Source organism: Vulpes lagopus, chromosome 11, assembly GCF_018345385.1.
Source record: "Vulpes lagopus strain Blue_001 chromosome 11, ASM1834538v1, whole genome shotgun sequence".
Taxonomy (NCBI): Eukaryota; Metazoa; Chordata; class Mammalia; order Carnivora; family Canidae; genus Vulpes; species Vulpes lagopus.
The window spans coordinates 62953727-62977246 of NC_054834.1; the positions used below are offsets into that span (position 1 = coordinate 62953727).

Below are 23520 nucleotides of genomic sequence, written 5' to 3' on the forward strand. Positions count from 1 at the left end.
TGGAGGCAACATTGCCTGTTCAAGACTTGCAGTGTGTATGGGGGTGTAGTGAGATCCCGTGTGGGCGGGGCAAGTCTAGGGCACATGCGCCTCCAGCCCTGGGTTTTCCTGGCCTCTCAGATACTGGTCCCCGTTTTCTATTCTCCCAGCCACCAGTGGGTGAGTTCAAAGTCCCCAGCTTCTGAACTGTGTTCCCCACTCCATTCTGAGGTGTGGTCCCCACCCCAATTCCTTCTCTCTCTCCCCCCCATCCCCAGGTTATCTCCCCAGAGGGATCACATTCCCAGGATGGAGCTACCTCTCACCAGGATGGCCTTGGGGCAAAAGTTACCGCATCTGGTAGCAGTGTGGCTCCAGTCCTGATCCTACAGCCCCAGGCCCCAGGCCCCAGGCCCCTGCTGTGTTCCCTCACCCCACTTTGCCAGGCCCTGGGGCCACTGACAGAGAACGCTACTGTGGCCCTCTGTTCCAGGCAGGATGCTGGGCTCCAGGAAGGATCTGGGGTTGATGAATAGGAAGCTTGGACCTAAGACTGGATATTAAGAGGGCAGAGAGCCCTGGGTTGTTGGGGGTGGGGTGGGGATGCAGAGAGAGAGAGAGAGAGAGAGAGAGAGAGAGAGAGAGAGAGATGGAGGCACAGAAGTAGATGGATGATATATACTTCTTGAGAGTGGGTCTTACATGGGGTACAGGGAGAAGGTACAAGTATTTTTGCGAGTGCACACGTACACGTGTGTATATGGATCTTGGTGTGTGTGCCGGAGTGAATCTTTGTATACCTGTGCATATCTGTGTATCTGTGAATCCTTATTTGTAAATATGCATAAATCTGTATGAGTCAGTATGTATCTGTGTGTTGCGTGTGTGCACATCTTAAACATCTTTGTGTATTTACGGATATGCCTGGATGTCGGTGTATGTCTGTATAGCGCTGCTCCCTCACGTGCCTGAATCTGTGGGCACGTGAATATGTGTGTACCTGTGTGTCTTTGGCCAGCACGTTTGTGAGTGTGCATATACGTGTGTGTCTGGCATACATGTGTACAGATCTACGTCTAGTGTATGTACATGCGTGTATCTGTTCAGGCATGTGGTGAGATGCAGGGTTTCAGGAACAAAAAGAACAGTATTCTCAGAGGGGCCTTGCTGCTAAAGATGCCAGAGTTAATGAAACAGGATGGGAATGGAGACCCCGGGGTGGGGCAAGTAGGTGGTAAAAAAGCAGGAGACAAATCCCTTGACCGTGAGCAGACCCCTGGCAACAGGATGAGGGGCCTCAGCGTAGCAATGAACATGACCAATGCTGGGCCCAGGGACTGCCTCTAGGCATCTCTCCATCTGTCTTGGATGGACACTGGGCTGGGAAGCTAATCACAGCATGTTGGTCTTCCCAGGAGCAAAAAAAGGGGACTGTCTGGGGGGTCAGACCCCCCAACATCCTTCCCCCACTGCCTGTTCCTTCCCTGCAGACTTTAATGAGATAATTCTTAATGCTCTGCTTCTAAAAGAACAGTGGAATCCGGCTGTGGTGGTGGGAGGATGGTCCGTGAGGGAAGATCTGCATAGGGAGCTCTGGGGCTGGAATTTGGGCTGAATGGCAAGCTCCTTTTTATCAGCCTCCACTTATCTCCTGGATGGGGAATGAGCTGTGGCCAACACCAGTGGCCCGCTATCTGGCCACCCAATGCAAGAGATAGAGGGAGGGGAATGGAGTGGGGCTCAGACCCCTCCAGGCTGCCGCTTGCTTGAGGCAGAACAGGGTAGATAAGATATCCCTTAAATGTTCAGCACTGTCAGTTATTGGGCCTCCACTTCAGCCATTATACTTTCACATCTTTGGCTGTTTAATTAAGGCCTTTCAGTCTTGAATAGCCCTTGATTAGAAAGCTAATACTCTTGGGAGAAGGAACTCCTGAGGATGTTATCTATTAAAACCCCTGGGAGGTTGATGGGTAACTTGTCAAGAACAAGGTTTTTTGAGAAAGAACACAGATGGGAAGGGTGTGTGTACCTGTGCGTGGCCGTGGGCTGGGGGGATTGTGGAGAAGAGGGGACTGACCCGGCAGAGAGTGTTGTGTGCACCTCTCCCCCGAGGACGGACGCAGGATGACTGTCCCCTTCACTGTTGCCATGAAGTTGGGCTCTGCTGTGCGCTGTGGTTGCAAGTGCTGTAAGCCTCTTGGGGGGGGGGGGGGCGGCGCGCTCCACCCATTGCTCAGCAGGGCTAAGTCATCACTAAACGTTAGCTTTTATGCTGAGTGATTAAAGACAACAGCCCACTTAGCGAGTATGGGCTCCAGCTCAAACTGCCCCGGATTCCAGATCTCTTTTTCCATCCAATAGGATTAGTGACAAGCCTCAGCAACCGTACCAGGGTTGGCGCCTGGTGGCGTTGGTGACTGTGCTGATCCGCCACCAGGCAGCAGGGCCCGGCCAGCTGCTGTTACTACTGCAGACGACAGCTGTCAATCTAGCACACAGAAGCTGCGGCTGGGTTCCTGGTGGCTCGCATGGCGGGCTCACTGTCTCCAGTTTGCACACTTGCTGGCAGGCCCAAGAGGAGAGGCTGCTGCACCTGCGGGAGGACCACCCCAGTCCGCAGGAATGGGGGGGCGGGGAGGAGGGGCGGGCGGCGGTGTCCTGTGCAGGGGGCATCCCTGTGATTCCTGCCGGGGATGCCTGTGGGTCTCCCCGGGGTGCAGAACGTGGCCTCCAGTCATGTCTCTGCTGCTCAGATCTCTGGACACTGCCCGATGCCCGAGGCCACCCCTGGGGAGCGGTGATCCCACCAGCCTGAGGATGGGGGTGGGTGGAAGCCGAGTGGGGGAAGGGGTGACGGGCCATGTGTGAGGGAATCCGACGCCTTCTCCCTGGGCGTCAGGCCTTTGCAAGTGCCCACTGTTCCCAAACAAGTCCCTTCCAAGTGGGTCCCAAAGCTGCCCCCGCCCCCTGCCATCTCCCTGCCCCTTTATGGGCCCCTCCTAATACCTAATTTTGTATTATTTTAAAAAGAAGCCCCAAATTGTGTAACCTTCAGGCTTCCGGGGATCTGGATCCACTCCTGAGCTCTGCCCTGGGGAGGTTCTGGGGCCTCTCACCAGAGGAGAGCCCAGAAAGGGGAGGGGACGCCAGGCTGACAGAGGTGCAGGGGGACTTGATGCTCCCCTGCCTCCTCCTCTCAGTGCCAGGACACCCGGGTCCTCTTGGCCACTAACTGTGGGACACCAGACATTTCCCTTCCCTTGCCTCAGACTGCTCATCTGTAAACAGGAGAGTGCGATGAGAGGGTTTCTAGCATTGGAAGACACCCATGAGGACCCTGTGGGGGTGGCCTGGCTGGCCAGCTGCTCAAGAGGCAATGGGCCTCATTAGAGCCTGTTCACCAGTGTCGCAAGGGGTCACTGCCCACTGAGAAAAGGGCCCTGGGCCTGGGAATCACACTGCATCCTAGGGGGGCCTAATTCCACTCCTGGGGTAGGGGTGCCCAGACATGTGTGAGTATGTGGGGGTCCCAGAGGGAGAACAGAATGGCCCTCCCCTGGTTGAGGACTGAACTAAGTCATGTCTCTTGGGTCCTTCTGAACTGGGGATCTACCCAAGTTAGAAAAAGGGACCCTGCACCACTGTCTAGCTGGTCTCCCCCAGACTGGGGCCTGGGTTCCTGTGGAAAGCATGGGGCTTACTCTTTATTAGCTGCACCTAATCCTGGTCACTGTGGGGAAGGCTGAAGCAGCAGGGGCAGATGCCCCCTGGGAGTTCACTCTTCTTTTGTGGGGTATGGGTGACATCGTCAGATCTGAGTTCAAATCCCAGCTCTCTTGCGGCCTGGCTGTGTGGCCTTGGGCAAAGGACTCAACCTCTCTGGAACTCAGTTTATCTTCAAAACAGGGAAACTAATATCTACCTCATTATTCTAAGGTTTAAATGAGCTAAGGTGTGTGACACTGCCTGGCACGGGGTAGTACCTGGCAGCCACTCGTTATGACTATTATGCTCTCTACTCTTTAGCAGGGGGACTATACATGTGCTGCTGCCCTGGGGGTTCCAGGAAGCAGACAGGGGCAAGGCAAAGGGCGAGGGAGAGATGGGGGTCTTAGCAGGTACCCCTATCTGCTAGACACTGGGAGGCCCAGACACCTGGGTCCAGTGTGGCTTCATGGGGTGAGCAGCAGAAATGAAAGCCCCTTCCCTTGCCCAGGTGGGGTGCCCTACGGGGAGGCCTGGAGCCCAAGGATGAGAATGGGGCCCCGGAAGAGGCCTTAGTGGCCGATGGAGTAGGCCCCCGAGTCCGTGGACTGCTTCTCCTCGGTGGTCTGGTCACTGGGGTACACGGGGTTGGCCGAGGCAGTGACCTTCAGTGTTGTCTCGTCCACCTGCAGGTGGAAGGGGTGGCATGATCGTGCTCTAACTGCAGGCATGACCCCCACCCCCATCCCAACAGGGGTCTCTGCTTGGGCTCAGGGCCTCCTTGTCAGGGAGACACAGCCAGTCTGTGAGATCCCAGCAGTCTTTCCATGCACCTCAAGGGCAAACAGAAATTTGAGCTAACCCAATAGCAGGACTTGTCCCACCTCAGAAATGGAGAGGGGACATGAGTGGGTGGGGTGTGGACAGTGATGACCCACAGAGTCCCCACAGAGCCCATTCTTGACCAACTACCTCTCTCTGGGCTCCCACTTTGCATGGAGGCCCTATGAACTCCCCTTATGAAGCCCCCAAAGGGGAAGCCTCTGGGAGTCCCCAGGGTCTAGCGCCCCTCCCTGTCCTGTCGGCTACCTCTCATGCCCCTCTGCCTGCAGCCCTCTCCCCTCCAGCTTACCTCCTCAAACTTCTTGGCTTTGTACTGGTCAGCACCCTTGAGGAAGTTGAGTAGGATGATGTCGCAGAGGACAGTCCCCTGGAGGAGGAGAGGCAGGACGGGCTCAGTGTGGCAGGAAGTGAGGGGCTCAGGTGGCTGCTGAGCCACCTGGGCAGTGGGCAGGACTGTCCTCAGGCAGACAGCAGGCCAGGGCTTGGGGTGAGTCCTCCAAAGACACCTGATGTTTCCACTTGGAAAAATGTCCAAGGACTTTGGAGAATGTCTTCGTCACCCACCTCTCTGGCTCTTGGCAGTGACCGCAGACCAAAGTACAGAGAGAGGACTTGGTGGGAGAAGAGGTGGGTGAGAGGGTAGATGTCCCTGGGAGCAGGGCTCTGGTCTTTAGGTCGTTGGAACCCTGGAGTCTCCTCCCTCCCCTTCATGCTGGGGAGCAGGAATTTGTACAAACTCAGGTGGAGCCTCCTGCAAATGGGGAGTCTGCTTCGGGAGGTAATGAGCTCTCCGCGACTGGAGGTGCTCACTCAAGGACCGACCTGGCAGGGAGCTGGTGAGAGAGACTGAGGCACCTGGCAAGAAGTCAGGCTTTACATTCTAGGCAGAAACAGGACTTCCCTGGGCCACTTCCCAGCCACCCACCCCCAGCTGGGGCCCCACCTTGACTGGCCTCCTGTCTGAGCCTGGGGAGGGGGGCTGAACTCACCACTCCCACAGAGGTGAAGGCTGCCACAGAGCTGATGATGGTGGGGATGATGTTGAACTTGCCAGCCTGCAAGCACAAAGACCGAGGCTGAACGTGGACTCCCAGCCAGAGGTGGTGGAGCAGGAGGCCCCAGCCCTTCACTGTACCAGTGAAGAGACGAGGCATGTGACCAGCTGAGGCCCTCAGAGCTGCTCAGTGGCAGGACCTCACCCCCTGACTGGAGGCTCTTGAGGACCCAAAACTGGCCTGGGTTCCGCACTCCCCCCCCCCCGCCGCCCCATCTCCCCATCCACCCCACCCAAGGACTCACGTTCCCATACACCAGCACATCAAAGCGGATGCCAAAAGCCTTCAGGAGGGTGCGGTACTCACTGCCATTCTCCATCTTGTAGTACTTGGCAAACCTGGAAGCCAGAAGCAGAACGTGGGTCCCACTGAGGGCTCCTACCTGAAGTTTCAGGGTCCTTCAGAGCCCATAACCCCCACTTATTAAGCAACTCTGACCGATGGTTTGCTGGACACCTGCCACAGGCCTCCCCATGTGGTTAGCTGACTCTGCGCAGACATCACCTTGAGGGCTCGTTACACAGGCAGATCCCCAGGCCCAGCCTGAACCTGTACAGTCCACATCTCTGTGGGTGGGGCTCTGAACTCTGCCTTTTAAATAATTTCCCTAGATGATTCTGATGCATGCAAAAGTCTGAGTCCCGCTGGACTCCAAGTCTCTTCGGTTTTATTTGTTTGGGTACCCCAGGCCCCAGCTCGCTGCAGATGCGTCCCTCCCCAAAGGCTTCTCAGCCTACTTGGGTTCAAAGCCTGGATCACCACTTACCAGTGGCGCAGACTTGGGCCAGTTACTCAGCCTCCCTGAGATAAATAACATTTTTTCTTTTATTACTGAGAATGATATGGAAGTCCTGCTTCACAGGGCTGCTGAGAATTGAGGGAAAGCTCACACACCAGGGATCTAGAACAGTGCCTGGAACACGGTAAGCACCCAGGGAGTGCTCGCTGGTGTTGGCCGTTATTATTGCTGAAGAAAGACATTTGCATTTGTAGAGCAGTTTCAAAAAGCCCTTCCAGACACCTCATGTCATTTCACCCTCATCACAGACCTGCGGGATAGGGATATGACGGCCCTATTTTTCAAGTGAGGGTCTGAGGGGTTAAGTGACTTGTCCAGGGTCACCCAGCTGGCTGAGACTGAATGCTAGATTTCCCTAAAACTATATCCTCTCCCCCTTCTCCGCTGGGGCTGCTGGGGACAGATTAGAATAATCACCTTCAAAATGGGGCCACGAGTGCCTCACCGTGGAGATACCCAGGGAGGGGAAGGGACCGTCAGTGGCTTCGTGGTCATTAAGCATGCAAATTGCATGTGTCTACAGCCAGTACGTGCCCTCTCCAGCTCGGCCCAGTGTAGGCAAAACCCTAGTATCAGCAAAGTGTAATTTCTCAGGGCTACCATGGACCCACGGCGGTAAAACGGGCTCCTGGGTCCCAGAAGCACGGGGAAGGTTAAGTGAGATGATGGCGTGATGGGGCTCGGAAAACCCCCTAACAGTGTAGGGTTGATGTGGGTCTTATTTGGTGCCAGCCGGCTCCCCACCAGTGTTTCTGACCCCCAGATTCCCAGGCCTCTCCCAGAGAGAGGAGTCTGAGAAACTCCTTTCCCCGTTCCATGGCTGTGTGACGTCGCTCCCAGGGAAAGTGCATATGGGAAAAGGGGCCCAGAGACGGAAATGCTCGACCCAAGTACACAGATAGCAGAGGGAGCACAGGCATGGGAGCAAGATCATTTTGGGGAAGAGTCATCTAAGTGCATAAAATGTCAGCCAGTGTCCGCTCTGGCTGTGTGGAGCTCTGGAGTTGGGCAGAAACGAGTCCAGATTCTTGCTCCAACCCTTGCTGGTAGTGCGGCCTTTCTTTGTGACTCAGCCCTCAGGGTTTCTCTGTCCATGTCTATGAAACGGGGGTGCTCATGCCTCTCCCCACCCCCGCCATGCACAGATCTGTTAGCGAGACAGGTAAGCATCGAGACCCATCCTTCAAGACGGGCACTGTCACCAGCCCCGTGCTGGACATTTTGCCTGTTGCTCCACACCTGTTCTCTGCCCACGCTCCTCTGCAGGGCCTGGGAGCCGGGTCTGCAGGCACTGCCTCTGCCAAGCTCCCTGCCTCTGGCTCCCGGGGGGTTATGCAGTGGGAGGCATCCACGGGCGATCAGAGGGCAGCGTCAGGAAGGTGTCCAGGCTGCATGTTTTTGGGTGCGCCTCTGCCTGGGCAGGGCTGAGCATGTGCACCCCGGTGGTGCACCTGTTGCCTCAGGCCTGAAAGTAAGCCTGAAAACTGCTCAGTGAGGGAGAGCTTCCCTGGGGATCCCGACCTGGGAAGGTGTGTCCCGTGGACTTGGCAGCTGAGGGCTGAGGCAGGGGCTGCAGAGGAGACAGGATGATCTTCTCAAGACTGAGACCCACAGGAAAAATAGGAGTGGCCCCAGGAAGGAGGCTGAGAGAAGCCCAGCTACCTAAGCCTGAGAAGCAAAGACTCGGAGGACCCACTGCAAACGAGGTGGAGAGTTATGGTCTGGGCAGTGGTGGCAGAGGGCTTCCCAGACCAAGGCACAACGGAGTGGGTTGGGCTGCACCAGCAGGAGATTGAAAAGCTCGACACCAGAAAGGAAGTCACTCATATGATGACGAGGACACCCAAGAACACGGCTCTCCAAGGAGGCCTCTCAGGGGACTGTAAAGAAGTTTCGAAAAGGAGCATCCGGACTGGACAGAAGGAAGTCCTCAGGGTGGCGTGTTCAGGTTGGCCTGAGGCTACATACAGACTGCCACGGTTTCCACACCCACGATTACAGAGCACCGGGAAAAGAAGCAAATCTCTCAATATGAGCATCTCACGCCATTAATCTCACAAAGGTGGCACACGGACCCATTTTATAGATGGGGAGACGGAGGAGAAGGTGACTTGCCTGAGCTGGGATCCTAGTCTCTGCCCTTAACCCTGAACATGCTGCTGCCTCTGGGCTCCGGGTGGCCGGTAAGGACACTGGCAGCCCTGGAGCCAGACCTCAGAGCCCTTCCTTGTTCTGTTCACATCACTGAGAACTCAGCTTCCCTGTCTGCGAGATGTGGCACCTGATGTCTACGGGGGCAGGGGTGGGAGGGTGGGTCACAGATGCTTGGGGCCAGGCAGAGGCTGGGACCGTGCTCCCGAAGTCTGCGTTCCGGCCTGAGGCTGCAGCCAAGAAAAATGCTCTCGCCTCGACTTGGAGAACAAAAAGTCAGCATCCTGGGCACTGTGTTCAAAGCGAAGCCTGGCTAAATTTATCTTGGGAAGGAATGTGAAGGAACAGGGAGAAAAACCAAAGCGGACTTGGTTTTTCTCCAGCACCTGCCTTCCAAGAGGCAATAAGTATGATAAAATCATTATCTCACCAACCACCCACCCTCGGAGGAGGGTTGGCAGGGACTGGTTCTCTTCCTGGGTGGGAGGGAGGAGGAGGAGGAGGGCTCAGGGAGGGGGGGCCTGGAGTCCTGACTGCTGCACTCGTGTGCGGCTAGTGAGGGCCACAGAATCTGGCCCAACCCCATGGCGACGGGGCCTGGGTTGTCTCTTCTGTGGGCCCATACAGACTGTCACTAGACTATACTGCTCACCCCCTTGCAGTGAGCGAGGTGGGCCCTTGACTAGTTCTGGCCAGTGCGATGTGAAGGGAAGTGAGGTCCGCCTGTCGCCTGTGGGCTGAGGTGTCAGAGCTGGGTGTCTTGTACAACCTCCCTGTCCTCATGGCCACTTCCTCAGGAGCTCTGGGTGAACTCGGGCCCTAGAGGAGACTGATTCAATAGGCAACGGGAACCCAGCACCTCAGTGCTGCACCTCCAGCAACTACACGAACATTTGTGTGAAGCCTCTGAGCTGAAGGGGTTGTTTGTTACAGCAGCTAGCAATGCTTACCCTGACTGTTACAAACAGTCCTAATTGTCTAGCCAAGAAGCCTGAGATTCAGGGAGGAGACATTCTCGATCAAAGGACAAAGAATGAGCTAAAATTGGGGAGTTTTTCAAGATGAGCCAGAGAGAGGGCAAGTTCCCATGAGTCCACAATTTTAGGATGATTCTCTAGAAGAGTCGTGGAGACCTGGGTGTGGTTCTGTTATCTTCAATTAGTTTTTCCACCCTGGACAAGCAACGCCTCTCTGAGTTTTCTACCTCAACTGGGTGGTGAGATTAGAAAGAGCCGCAGGGAGGATGGATGAGATAATGTTGATATATAGAAAGTCCCTAAAACTTGTCTCTTTCTTTTCCCAGGATCGCAATAAATTAAATTCTGCCTACAGTCCCCTCAGCCGCTGCAGTGTCCTGCCTCCTGGAGAGAATCACATCCACCATGAGAACAGCCAGTGGATACTGAGCACTTACTACATGGTGGCCCTGTGCCAAAGGCTTTATTTATACCTACTACCTCTTTGCAAACCCAGCCCCATGGAATCTTTTGTTGCTCTTCCCATTTTACAGATGAGGAACCAGGATCATACAAATTAAGCAATTTGTCTGAGGTCCCCAAACCAACAGTCAGTGACCAAACCTGGGATTTGAACTCAGGCAGTCCAGGGTCAGAGCTTACCCTCTGAGCCAGCATTCTAGACTGTTCTTTCTGATGCCCGATTTCTGGGAGGTCCTGGCTAATTTCTTTCAGTTCTCCAGCCGGGGGCCCTTTTGCCTTGGCCAGATGAGTCCCAACACCCAGCATCGCTGGCTGGGAGTAGAATGGGAAGGGCCGTGGAGTGTGGGAAGAAGGATCCCCAGCCTCTTCATCTGAAAAGGGGATGATGAGCTGAGCTACACCATGGCCAGCCCTGGTTTCTCCCAAGTCCTCCGATTCCTACCTTTCCAGATTTGGTTTCCTTGGCTGGGAATGCGGTCGATGAGAACAATGCCGCCAGCACCCAGCCTGGCCCAGTCCACCTTCCTCACCTCAAGTGCCAGCCACGCCCCACGGCCCACTTTCTTTTGTTTCCTGAATACATGTCACAGACACCGACCTCTTGCTTGTCTGTGCTTGTCCCCCCTCCTCCCTTGCCCCCTTTGCAGGCTCCTATGCACCTACCTGGCCCAGCAGATGTCTAGAGCACAACAGCCTTAGCTATGCCAGGCACTGTGCTTGGCACTGCTGACTCCTTGGCAAGCTCTGCTCTCATCAGAGGGGGAGAAATATTAATAACCACCCACTCTCATCAATAGCTAAGATCTGACCTAAGGACTGAAGAGGAGAGAGCAGCATTCGACGAGCACACTTAGTGAAGACAATCTGACCTGGGCTGGTGGGTCAAGGAAGGCCTCATGTAAAGTGTGGTTACAGTCTCGGCCCAAGGATGGACAGTTGAAAGGTGAGATGGCTAGAGGTGGGGGCGGCCGTCCAGGCTGAGGGAGCTGCAAGCCCTCTCACAGGCAAGGAGCTGGGTGGGCTGCAGGACAGGGGCGGGTGGAAATGGATCCATGGCATCCCGGCTGACAGAGCCAGTGCCCACATCTCTTTCCATGTCCACTTCGGGGCATGTCATGCCTGTAGCTTGACCAGGGAGGTGTGTTTCCACCACAGAAATTGGCAAACACCATGACCCGGGTGTCTCCTTTGTCTGTCTGATTCCTTTTTTTCCAGAGCTGGTTTCTCAGTGTGGGGCAGAGGCCACCTGTCCTGCCTCCACTTGGCCCAAGCCTCCACCTCAGCACCTGTGCACCAGACAGCACTTAACAGTTTGGACTGTGCGCCGGTTCTTGATGTTGGCCTTTGCCTGCCTCCCTAGGGAAGGAATGAGGCCTGCTTGCTGAAAGCATCAACGAGATCCTGAGATTCCTGACATCTCCCAGGTTGAGTTTAGCACTGTTGGCCTCCGGGTTTCCTCCTCCTGACTTGGCTTCTCTAAATCCTCGCATTCTTTGGATGGAGCCAGTATAAGGCAGTCACATCAGGCTGTTTCTCTCCCAAACAGAAAGCATTTAGATCTGGCAGGTGGGAGAATAGGTGCTATTGGTGGGAACTGGCCCCTGTGGAGGGGAAACAGGGTACGGGGGGCATGGGGACAGTCGAGACATGATATGTGTGCAGCACTTAATCCTGCTGAGCGCTGGGCTGGAGGCTTGCACCTGTTACCTCATTCAGGCCAGGTGGTACAGCTGTTGGCCGAAGGGCTTTGAAATGAGACAGTCCTGGGTTCGAATGGTGGCTCCAAATTAGCTGACATCAGCCGAGGTAAAGCCCTGAGCCTCAGTCTCTCCAGATGTGAAATGGGGGTACTAGTGATGTCCACGGGCTGTGACAGAGGATTCTGTGAGCTGCAGAGCTTTCAGTGCACAGCACCTGGTGCTGCCCTGGCAGGTGGCTGTTGAAGCTCCTGGGCCTGCCAGGGGCACAGCTAGGAACTGTACTCTCATGCCAACCCCTGCTGCTCCCCTGACAGACGAGCCAGAAAGGACACTTCACGGCAGCCACAGTGGGCAGGGACGTGTGGCGCTTGGGACCATGGGTACGCACAGTGGGCAAGAGAACCGCGCCTGCCACCTGCAGCCACTGGGCCCAGGAGGGGTGGGCACAGGGCAGGGCTGCAGCTTCTCCGGTGGGCCCAGCTGCGAGGAGCATTGGAAAGGGGTGGATAGGTCCTGGTGTGCTCACCATCCTCCACTTTGACCCCCACAGGCCCCTTCCAGCCTTTCTTTCTTCTTGACGCAGGGCTTTGGTAAATGGGGGCACTAGGGAGTGCAGAGAGGGTGAGAAGGTGGCGGGTATTTGCCCACTACTTCCCTGTGTGGCTGTGCTTCTGTCCGTGGCTGTGCTGCTCCCATCAGGGACCCCAGCTCTCAGCCGGGCTCCTGCTCCTCCCACTGGGGCTGTGGGGCTTGGGGTGGGAATGGTTTCCCACTCTGTTAGGCCCTAAGCGTCTCAGGGCAGGTCTCAGCTCCCTTGTTGTATGTGTTTCTTCACAGTCCCCCACCGGGGATGCATTCCCACCCGGACCCTCCTGGAGACACCCGTCCTGTGACCAGACAGGACGACCCCAGCAGAGCACCGAATCCAACAAGCTGAGGCCTGACGGGGCTGAGACACGTGTGCGTGTGTGTGTACACGTGATCCCTCATGCCACGAGCAGCGATAGATAAAGGATGCGTAAGTACAAACACCAATTACCATAATAAATCATTTGTCAGATGCGTGTCTGCCGGGCAGTGTGGAAGCTACGCTCCAATGTGACAGGCCTATAAATAATAGTGCACGCGTCAGAGGCCCGTTTCCCAAGCCTTCCCCCAGACACCCACATGCACTCATTCAGACTGTTAGAGCTTGAAGGGACCTCATCACCTTGAAGCAGCCCGTTTCACGGAAGAGGAAACTGAGGCCCACGGAGGGGCCGGGACTTGCTGAAAACCACACTGAGCATTTATCTGCAGCGAGGCCTGAACCACAGCCTCCTGACCTGAAGCCAGGGCCCTGTCTGCTTCAGCTTTGCTTCATCTTCATTCTGGTTGGCTTGCTCCAGCACAAATTATTTTCCGCATAAATATTTTGTTGCTTGGGTTCAGGGCTATCCGTCCCACGTGATCACAGGAACTGGCCTCGCTCACGTTTGTATCAGCCACAAAGCCTGATGTAATCTGGAACTGGAAGAGATCTCTGGGGCCCTCCCTTCGTTAGCCCTGAGAGGTTTGCTGCTGGAGCCTGGATCTCCCCAGAGAGGGGCAAGGCGCCACCCCTGCCTGGGGGAGCAGCTGGATGTGAGCCTCGGGAGGGAGGCCCGGAGCCTCAGGAGCATCCCCCGAGCAGGGCTGACGTTTGCAGGCAGTCCACACGCATCTGCTGAATGGAGAAGGCTTTTCTCACAAAGTACGAATCCCTTGGAAGCTCTCAGACATCTGTTTAGAAACGATCCTGTAGAGTGACGGAAATCCCTTCGTACAGCAGGGACACTAACTGTTAGAGCCGCAGGGAAAACAGCAACAAAGTTTGCCGGGATCCCGGTTGGACTCGCTGAGGGAAAACTTGGGCTGGGGATCTGAGTGTCTGAGTGAAGGAACTGGTGTTCTCGGCGAAGCTTTTGCCTGGCGAGAAGTGATTTTGCCAGCTGAGAAATACTTTTACAGTTGACTTTCTACTGATAGGAAAATATCTGCTGGCAGGCTCATTGCGTGGGGGTGGGGCGACATCCTTGGAGCAGGCTGGGGCATCTTCCCTTAGAGGGGACCCCGAGCCATAGCGACTTACTCAGATCCCGGGGACCTAGTCAGCCTCAGGGGAGGATGTTTTAAATGGTGGTTGGTTGTTGACCTTTTTAAACATATTACTTTTAATACATCTTGAAAGAGGCGGGGAAAGATCAATGGACGTGGAGCTGGAAGGTGTACCTGACAGCCAGGTGGCTATCGCTGCTTGTTCCTGGGAGTGACGTTTTTGGCCTCAGTTTCCTTGGCTGTGATGGGGTGTCACCGGGCTTACAGGGGCCTTGCGGTTACCAGCATAGGCTGTTGGAATTTGAAATCCTAGCCAGCACCGTTTGCTGTGTGCCTTCAGCAGGTCACCAAACCTCTGAGTGTCAGTTGCCGCAGCAGCAGCAGCTGGAAGATTCTTTCCCTTCCTTTCCCTTCCGAGGTGATGAGATAATCTGCAAAGAGCACATGCGGAGTCCCTGGCTCCCCGGTAAGCGCTCGATGAGGGTTAGCTGCTGTTTTCCACCAAAAACGCTGGTTTGTCGTGAGGACAGGCTAGACATGAAAATTATAAAAGGCTGAATAAATTCAGGATCGCTCTGATGGCCTCTCCTCCCACCTCAACCTCAAGAAAGAGGAAGATGGATCTTAGCGACTGCAAAGCAACATACACCCCTGTCAGAGGGGCCTTCAAGCCTCTCTGTGGAGATGAGGGAGGATGGCTGCTTTTTAACACATATTCTATGGCTTTTGGAAGGAGAGAGATCCAGATTGCAGAAAGAATGATCAAAGCCAAGGGCGCGCTTTCGATTCCGTCTCTGTCAATTGGCCTAAGATCTTGCTGAACTGCACGTTTCTGCGTGGAAGCGGAGCGGGCGCCAAATTTCAGAGCTCCAGGAAAGCTGCTGTGGGTACATTTCCAACATGAAACCATCACTAGAAACACCTACAGCACGAGGAACATCTAGCAGCTGAACAAGTGTTTTTCGTCCCAGACACCAAGATAGGAAATCCAAAACTGCCTGGCCTTTTAGTAGCAAAGCTGCCTTAGTAGGGCTCAGGGTGGGAAATAAGAATCAGACATCGCTGGACCCACTGTTCTGCTCCTGTGCCATCACCCCAGCCATCACTGCTGGGTCTGTCTCTTCCCCTTGCTCCTTTGTTGCAAACGATGTGGTGGTGGAAGATGTGCTAGAAGCAGCGGCTATGCAGCGGGTCCCTGGGTTTGAGTCCTGATGTCCCTCTGAATTAAGCCGCATAATCTTGGGCAAGGCTCCATCTTTAGGAGCCTACTATGGGGGTGTGGGTGTGGGAGCTGTGAACCTGTCCAAATAGGCGTGAAAAGTCTTTGCAAACTGACCTCTCCATCTGAGGTCTGGGGATGGGCTTTTAGAGATCTTCAAAGTCTTCAAATTCTTTGCTTCCTAAATGCAGAGAAAAAACACTGGAGGGAAAGCCCACTAAAAGGTCCAAGATGTTAACTTCCATGGAGGGGAGGAAGACTGGAGCAGGGAAAGGGAGTCTCCACATCATTACTCGTATGCATCCGTATTGCTGGGATTTATTACTCTGACGATGTATTTATATCTTATTTGTAGAAATAAGTTTTTTTTTTTTGAATGAAGATGTCTGCCAAAGTGCTCATGTCTATGATTATGTGCATCTTACTGGGCATTTATTTGGTCCATGAGTTCATCGGGGGCATAGAAAGGGTTAGAGACCTCCAAGTGCTCACGAAGGACACCCTCCTCCCCACCGGTCCATGCTCCTGCCTTCCCCACCCTGCCCAGGGCTGCCTCCATTGGCGGTCTCTCCAGGTCACAGTGCCTGTCACCACAGCGGTGTCTCCAGGTTCCAGTAACTGCTTCCTGCCCTCACCCCTTCAGACCTGGTCCGTCACCAATGTCCTGTTACTGGTCCCAGGCCCTGCGCTACCCTTCGCGGTTTCCCTGCCCACACCTTTGAAACAGTCCCTTTATTAAACTCTCCTCAAATTACCCAGTCTGTGTGCGCCATCTGTTTCCTGCTGGGACCCTGACTGCTACAGTATTTTTAATCTGTCTTTGTACCATCTCTGCCCGTACACTCACACGTCCTCGCATACATTCCCTGACACCCTCACGCACGCTCCACACGCAGGCACACACCACACTTACACACTCACCCACAGACTTGCACTCATCTCCTCACAAACACACTCACTCGCTCAAAGACTTGCACAACATTCACATTCACAGGCACCACCGGCCGCTCCCAGCACCCCAGGGAGATGTAGCCGTCTGGTTAAAATCCTGCTCCCGTGAATGGAAGGTCCACCTGTGATGGGAGAACTGGCCCTTGTCTGCACACCACCCCCTGCCTCCCGGGTGCCCATCACCGATGTGCCACTGAATTGTGACTCTTGCCAGTTCTTCTTTTTTTTTCTTTAGAAATGCTGTACTTGGCCTACTACTAATCCGGATGGACCCACCAATGCCAGACTCTCAATGTACTTGGAAAGAGGCTTCGTAAAAGTACCAACTGAAAGTGGCTTCTGGAGAGGTTAGCCATACAGAATAGATATAGGATTAATAACAAAATCTCTCCACCAAGTTTCAGGTAGGGACAGAGGGCAACTTGAGGAGATCATACCCAAAAAAGATTAATTTCAATGGACGGCACCAGGTAATATGGGTGAAAGTTGAAGGGAGACACATTCTGGCTCAATACAAGGTCATCTTTCCAATAATGGGAGCTGTCAAGGAGAGACGAGCCATCTTGTGTAGAAGGGCCATGTCACAGAGAGACTGATGCAGAAAGAGCTGGCACGAAGGACCTCAAAGTCTCCCTAGATGCCCCTGTAACCTTGGGCAAGTCACTTCCCCTCTGAAATTTCCACTTCCTCACTTGTAAAATGGCCACCTCAGTCTAGGGGTACCCAAGGAGTCCTCGACGACTACGAATCCTCTACATCTCTGATCCTACAGGCAAAGAGCTGCAAGAAGTGGGAAGGGGGGCGCATTTGGAAAGGAGCTGCAGAAGTAATTAGTGATGGAAATGCGAATCTCTAGCTGCCTCCCGTCTGAGTGTGCAGATTAAAAAACAAGGCTGACTCTTGGCTGAATGACTGCGTTCCCTCCAGAGCAAATGGCAGCAGTAGGATGTTGAAAAAAATCTGGCCTCTGTTAGAGAGGGAGCAGCAGACCAATTTGGGAGACAAAGGGCCAGACCCTGAATTGTGCCTCGGGCAGCCAGCTTGTCCTTTAAGGGTCTATGGGCCTCAGCTTGTTGGTTTTTTAAGTAAGGATGAAAGTTATCAGCCACATGGGCATGTGGGCATGCCTTTTTTTTTTTTTTTTTTTTTTTTCGGATTAAGACATACGAAAGTCCCTAGCCTTCCTGGCTGCATGGAAATCATCCAAGAAAATGTGTTTGGGTCCCAGTTCCCATGTCTACTGGCCATGTGACCTTGGGAAGCTGGTTTCACCCCATCAAGCCTTTTGTTTTCTCATTTGCGGAGGGGATTGCAGCATGTACTCCACAGAATGGGTAAGGGACAAGGCGCCGAAGCACACGAAACACCTGGCACACAGAGTGGCGAGGATTGTGCCCACAAATAAGGAGATTTGTGGGATATTAAGTCTGACTATCATCAGAAACTGCAGTGTGGCCTGTGTTGAACCTGGCTGTGACCTTTATTCTCTGCAGCCTCTGCAACATGAGGGTGGTGGATGGGCACCCAAGGGAGGGATCTGAGGGAGCTTGGGCAGAGTCCTCAACTTTATCAGGACTCCCAGATATTCCCCCATCCCAGGGCTATTCTTTGGGCCCTCTGGAAATTCTTTTAAACTACGGGGTGATGGGGGGCGGTGTCAAAATAAGCCACTTTGCCCATTCTTACTCTGGCCTAGTGGTCTTGGTGAGGGGGTTAGTTATCTGGGGTCCGCACCTCTCAGCTCCCCATAGGCCCCTGGGGGTTAGGCTCACAGGGTTCTTAGACATCCTTGGAACTGTCTGCCCAAATACAATCTAAGCTGATTTAGGACCGGGTCCCCCTCAGGTCCTGCTGTGTAGGGGTGGCGGTGGGGGGGCCCAGTAAGGCGAATTGGGGTGGAGAGGCAGCCAAAGCACAGGACCCCAAACCATTCCTTCTCTAAATGAAAGAGCTTGTTCTAGGGGCACCTGGGTGGCTCAGTGGTTGGAGTCTTCATAACAGTTACATCCTTCATAAGCTCTCCTGCCAAGTAAGTTATTTGGGAAACTCAAGAATTCCCACTGGCCACAGGGAAGTTATGAAGATGAAAACTTTGCATTTTAGATCCTGAGAATTTTATTAATATGTTGCTATTTTAAGCCACCATACAAATATCCTTTGTATTGATTTCTGTGCGATGTACCCACTGAATAAATATGCCAATTTCTGCCAGGGAGCCGAACAGTATTTTTAACCTACTTTAAAATATGTGTTGTTTCCTATGGTTTTTTAAAGTTTGGAGTTGATTATGAAAGCACTTTCAATTTTAAAAAATTCTTCTTTCCAGAGAATATACATATATATTTTAAACTATTAAATATAAAGTGTAATGGGATGTAGTTTCAGATGCAGTTTTGAAACCACAATAAAGGTAAAGAAAAAAAAAGAAAGGTAAAATGAATTTTTTTTTTTGCTGTTGTGTGCCATTATATTGGAAAACACTACCACCACCACCACAAAGAAAGTTCAAGTAATAATTCTTTGAATATATAACTGAAATATATTCTTACATGTACTTTCCCCCCTCATCACTGCCTATTTAGCCAGTGTAGACTGTTTAGTGTATGACACTATTAATGTAATCAGGGCCCTACTAGAAGTTTCAGTGTCTTCACAAATCAAGGGAAAAAACCAAGCAGAGGACTGAAGCTTTTCACACCTTGGCTAAGGATCCTCATGATAATGACACGGTAGACTGGGGTAGATCAAGGGCTCGTTCAGGGGCTTTTGTTTGGTTCCAAATAGTTAGCCCTGGGTTATTCTCTTTCCCTTTTTTCAAAACAGGTGATTGGTGGGGGCTTCGGGGAGAGATTCCTTATGTCTCAGGGCCATTGGGAATATAAACTGGATGATATTTAAAGACTGGTTGGAAGTTTGGGTTGGAAGCACTGAAGGCCATGGTGGTTATTATTTGTGACTCAGAAGAAACTTCCTGGTGATGAACAGAAATACAAAGTTTCCATCTTGTAAACTGATACCACTGTTGCCTTTGCTTTGTGGATGGAGAAGCCTTAGAAAATCCAGGCACAGGAGAAGGGCTGCCCTGGGAGCTCCTGGGGCACCTTACAGCTTCAGAGCCAGAGCTAAGAAGGGCTCAGCATCATAGGACGCACGTTCTGGGAGACCTTGGTCACGAGGTCTGACTGCTGATTAGAAAGTCCTCAATTTTGAGCCTAAACCGGCCAGGGGGATGCATGAGGTCTTTTCTTCCTGGTAGGCTTTGCGGCTGCTGGAGGTATGACTCTTTGGAGCAGCCCGTGCTCCTCCTCCCCACATCCAGGAAACCCATCCCAGGAAACCCGGGATTACCTGAAGTTGTAGCCTGGGGACACGCTGCTCTTCTCTGAAACACCATCCAGCCGGGTGAAGGAGTACTTGGGGATGCACTGGTCCCAGGCCCTGTCCAGGTCACACACCCAGCCGATCTTAATACCGAGGACTCCACCCTGTGGAAAGGCGCCAGCTGTGAGGAGGATGCGCTGTCTCCACGGCCCGCCAGGGTGGGGACTGGGGGTGGTGACACACAGACACCAAATTCTTCCCATCCTCTAAGTGGAGGGAAAGTGATTTGCTCCCCCCGGGGGTTGCTTAGGAAACAAAGTGCTGCAGTCTGGGGTGTGGACCTTTGAGTCTCTAAGTCCTGCTTTTGTCTCGCGCCCCTTAGCAGCGATCCAGGATCCCTTAGCCATTGGGGGGGGGATGCTTTTTCAGGGTGCTAAGGTGAAGTGTGAAGGCCCGGAGGGGAGACGGAGGCTCGGCGCCCCGCAGCCCCGGGGCGGGAGACCGCGCTGAGGCTGCAAGCCCGGTGCAGGCCCGCGCGTGGCTCAGCTCCGAGGTGGCGCTGCCTGGCTGAGGTGCCCTCCCCGGCCCTTCCACCCTCCGCCGGCTAAGCGGCCCCCAGCGCTTCCTTAGGTCCTCACCGTCCTGGCCAGTTTGGCGAAATCCTGCCCCGCAAACTTGACCACATCCCCCACCCGCAAGATGGGGCAGAAGGGGGCCTTGTCAGGGTGGAAGCGGCACGTCTTCATGTCAGCAGCGGTCAGGTTGGGAAGGAGGTTGCCCCTGCGGAGGAGGAGAGGACAGAACCAGGGTAAGGGGATGGAGGAGCGAAGACAGGTGCGCACGAGTGTTCCTAGGCTTCCCGGTCCAGGTGGGAGGACCCGGGAGCTGTGTCTTGGACACTTCAGGTGGGAGGACCCGGGAGCTGTGTCTTGGACACTTCAGGTGGGAGGACCCGGAGCTGGTGTCTTGAAGACTCCATGTGGGAGGACCTGGGAGCTGGTGTCTTGGACACTCCAGGTGGGAGGACCCGGAGCTGGTGTCTTGAACACTCCAGGTGGGAGGACCCGGGAGCTGGTGTCTTGGAGACTCCAGGTGGGAGGACCCGGAGCTGGTGTCTTGGACACTCCAGGTGGGAGGACCCGGAGCTGGTGTCTTGGACACTCCAGGTGGGAGGACCCGGGAGCTGGTGTCTTGGACACTTCAGGTGGGAGGACCCGGAGCTGGTGTCTTGGACACTCCAGGTGGGAGGACCTGGAGCTGGTGTCTTGGACACTCCAGGTGGGAGGACCCGGAGCTGGTGTCTTGGACACTCCAGGTGGGAGGACCCGGAGCTGGTGTCTTGGACACTCCAGGTGGGAGGACCCGGGAGCTGGTGTCTTGGACACTCCAGGTGGGAGGACCCGGGAGCTGTGTCTTGGACACTCCAGGTGGGAGGACCCGGAGCTGATGTCTCAGACACTCATGGGCTCCGACACCTTGTCCCTGCAGCTCCTTGCAACCCCGTCCCCTTCCCTCTGTATTAGGGTTGAGTGCTAGCCCCTGGCTCCCCAGTGTGGGTGAGGGGGGCGCCCAGGTGGCAGGAGTCACGCCTGATTCCTCTGGCAGCTCTGTGGTGCCTGGTGTCACCCTCTCTCTGCATATGCTTGATGTCCACCAAGGACTTGCCAGATGAAAGAGTCACAGAAGTCCTAACTGGCCAGTGGAGAAGGGATACCGCCCTTGGGCTTGAGGTGCGAGGGAAGAAGTGGGATGGGTGCCTTGGGCCCCAACCTTCAGAGGCATCGGGGCTCCAGGCCCAGGCTGAGCCTGTCCCTCACCCACCTCAAGCAGAACTCCCATCTGGGTTCTGAGCACCAAGGCGGGAGGCTGGTAGAGAGGTGGACCTCAGAGCCCACCTAACACTTGGTGCTCAAGACCAGCTTGGAGATTGGGAACAGGAACCCCAGGGAGATGGGGAGAGGGCAGGAAAGCACAGAGAATTGTGTGGATGGGCTTCTCCACCCCTCTGAAAACAGGCTGGCAGGGTGGGGTGGGTGCCCTGCTTTATGCTTTAGGGAGGGAGCTGGGACTCACTTCTCAAAGTTGAAGAGGGGGAACCGGATGCTGTTCTTGATGAAAATGGTGAAGTTCTCGGCTTCCATCATGACAGGCCTGTGGGTGAGAGCAAGGCAGCCTTCGCTTCTTGGGAAGAGGAAGGGGAAGCAAGGGGTTTTCCCCCAAGGGACCACCTCTCCCCGTGGATGTTTCCCACCAGACACCTGGTCACAGCCTCTTGGGAGCCCAGGGCTGGAGGGTGGGAGGAGGTAGGAGAGGTGGGGGCAAGGTGCCATCCTGAGGCCACTTCCCCAGGGGCCTAGGAGTGGACACTGCTGGGGGTGCCCACGAGACCCTGTGCAGGCTCAGAGATGCAGAGCTGCGCCTATGGGCAAAGCAGAGCTGGGGTGGGGGCCTCACATTTCCACTGTGTCCACCTCGGTGGGGCACCAGCCCTGGATCTCACAGGTCCGGAGCGTAGAGCTGTAGTTCACGCAGCGGCCCGTGAGGATCCCTGTGAAGGGGAGCCACCGGGCTGGGTGCCTGCCTGGCCCTTTGCTACCCTCTTAGCCCACCCCACCTCTCATTGGAGACCACCTCCATTCCGGGACCCCACAGGTGGAGGGGAAATACAGGGAGGTCAAGGGAGGTGGACCTGTGGTACAGGAGCCCTGCCCAACTCTCTCCCTCCTCTCCTCCTGAGCTCTAGACCAGGCCAAGGGGAGGAGACAGCCTTCCTCTGACACGTCCCAGGCCCAGCCACCCCAGCCACCCCGAGGGCCCTGTTTCCTTGCTCCCCAGGCAAAGGGTGCCCTTCCTTACCTCTGAGTCTTTGCAGCAACTGTTCCTTCTGCCTAGAATGTTCTTTTTAAAGCCCTCCTAGTTGGCAGCTGCCAACTCTTTTCCATCCTTCAGGGCCCATCTAAAATGTCACTGCCTCTAGGAAGCCATTTGGAGCCACCTACCTGGAAGCACTGTCTCTCCCTTCCCCAGCTAGCTCCCTACTGTTTCCTCCCTGATAGTACTTGCTCCCTCCCAGGGCACCTGTCTGTCACCAGCATCCCCGGGCTGTGGGCTCCCCTGGGGGCAGCCCCCATTGGGTCTGGCACACAGTGAGCACCAGTACGCGCCAGTTCCCACTCTTTCTCCCCCATGGGGGATGTGCTGTCCTCCAGGGTCCCACGAACACTCTGGGGGCGCGAGGGGGTGGGAAGGGCTGCACTCACCCCCACCCGGGAAGCGCTGAGGCCCACACTGGCTGTCCGACACACAGCGATACTTCTCCTCGCTCTGTGGGGAGACAGGTCTGCAGGTGGGTGTAGGGCCCTGAGCTGGCCCCGGATGAGCCCCTTGGCTCCCAGCGCTCCCCCATAACCAGGGGCCTTTGGGAGGTGGCAGGGGCTGGACCACGGACCTCTGCCTACACTCAGTGTCCCTCCCTGCCACCCCTCTGCACCCCCACCGTTTCCTTCCTTGACCTGGTTCATCCACCCTCCCTCCTCCCCTCACCTCTGGGCAGAATCCTTGCATCTGGTTTTCAGTGACTATCATCTTGGTGATGATGACAAAGACAGAGGTGCCCTTGGTGGGAGAAGGGAGAGGAAAAAATGCACCAGTGGCAGCCCATGAGGCGAATAGTACTGTTATCCCCACTCTACGGATGGGGACACTGAGACATAGGGTAAGAGATGAGGCCAAGGTCACAGGGCTAACCAAGGGCAGAGGGGGGTTCAAGTCAGGTCCTACCACCCACCTTGCCTCTCTTGCTCCCTCTGTGTGTGTCCTGCTGATCTGCAGGCTGAGTGTGGCAGGGCCAGAGGGGACCCTGCTGTCCTGCTGCCTAGTGATGCACTCTGGAGGGCAGCCGTCCTTCCCCCCACCCTGCACCTCCCAGCCGCTGGGGAAGGGGTTTGCTGGTCCCTGATGCCACACAACCTGGCTCAGGGATCTCACTGGGACTCTCCTTGCCTTGGCCCAGCATCTGGGCAACCACGTAGCGCCCTGGGGTAGGGGGGCCATACCTGGGGTGGGGTCACATAATCAGACACGTCCATGACTCTGTTGGCATAGCGTCCAAAGCCTTTCACTTTGGTGACGACCGAGGACTCAATGGCTGTGTCCCGCACCTGGTAAGCCTTCTCGTGCAAGAAAACCCACCTGGGCAGGAGAGCAGGGATGGAGAACGAGAGAGAGAGAGAGAGAGAGAGAGAGAGAGAGAGAGAGAGGGAGAGAAGGGTCTAGGCCC

The 23520-nt window shown here is 55.0% G+C and overlaps 1 protein-coding gene across 2 annotated transcripts; it reads right to left on the reverse strand.

The window, feature by feature from the left end:
• Positions 1-662: 662 nt before the first annotated feature.
• P2RX3 (purinergic receptor P2X 3) lies at positions 663-23520 on the reverse strand. 2 transcript variants are annotated; one of them, XM_041773248.1, is made up of 11 exons: positions 23297-23520; positions 22785-22856; positions 22502-22565; positions 21696-21789; positions 21315-21392; positions 19880-20021; positions 19269-19405; positions 5830-5923; positions 5520-5585; positions 4820-4897; positions 663-4373 (listed from the first exon to the last, which is right to left on the reverse strand). In XM_041773248.1, the coding sequence occupies exons 1-11, from the start codon at positions 23327-23329 to the stop codon at positions 4260-4262; spliced, it is 972 nt and encodes a 323-aa protein (XP_041629182.1). In that variant the 5' UTR covers positions 23330-23520; the 3' UTR covers positions 663-4259. The 2 variants fall into 2 exon arrangements, with proteins under 2 accessions (XP_041629182.1, XP_041629183.1); XM_041773249.1 differs by lacking the exon at positions 22785-22856 and having other exon boundaries at positions 23297-23518.

Bases quoted from the DNA above. Each gene is read 5' to 3' on its own strand.
- P2RX3 (XM_041773248.1), bottom strand. From the start codon at position 23,329: ATGGACGTGTCTGATTATGTGACCCCACCCCAG. The intron at 22,566-22,784 runs GTGAGGGGAGGA...GTCTCCCCACAG, and splicing joins TGCAAGGATTCTGCCCAGAG to AGCGAGGAGAAGTATCGCTG. The intron at 19,406-19,879 runs GTGAGGACCTAA...GCCTTTCCACAG, and splicing joins TCGCCAAACTGGCCAGGACG to GGTGGAGTCCTCGGTATTAA.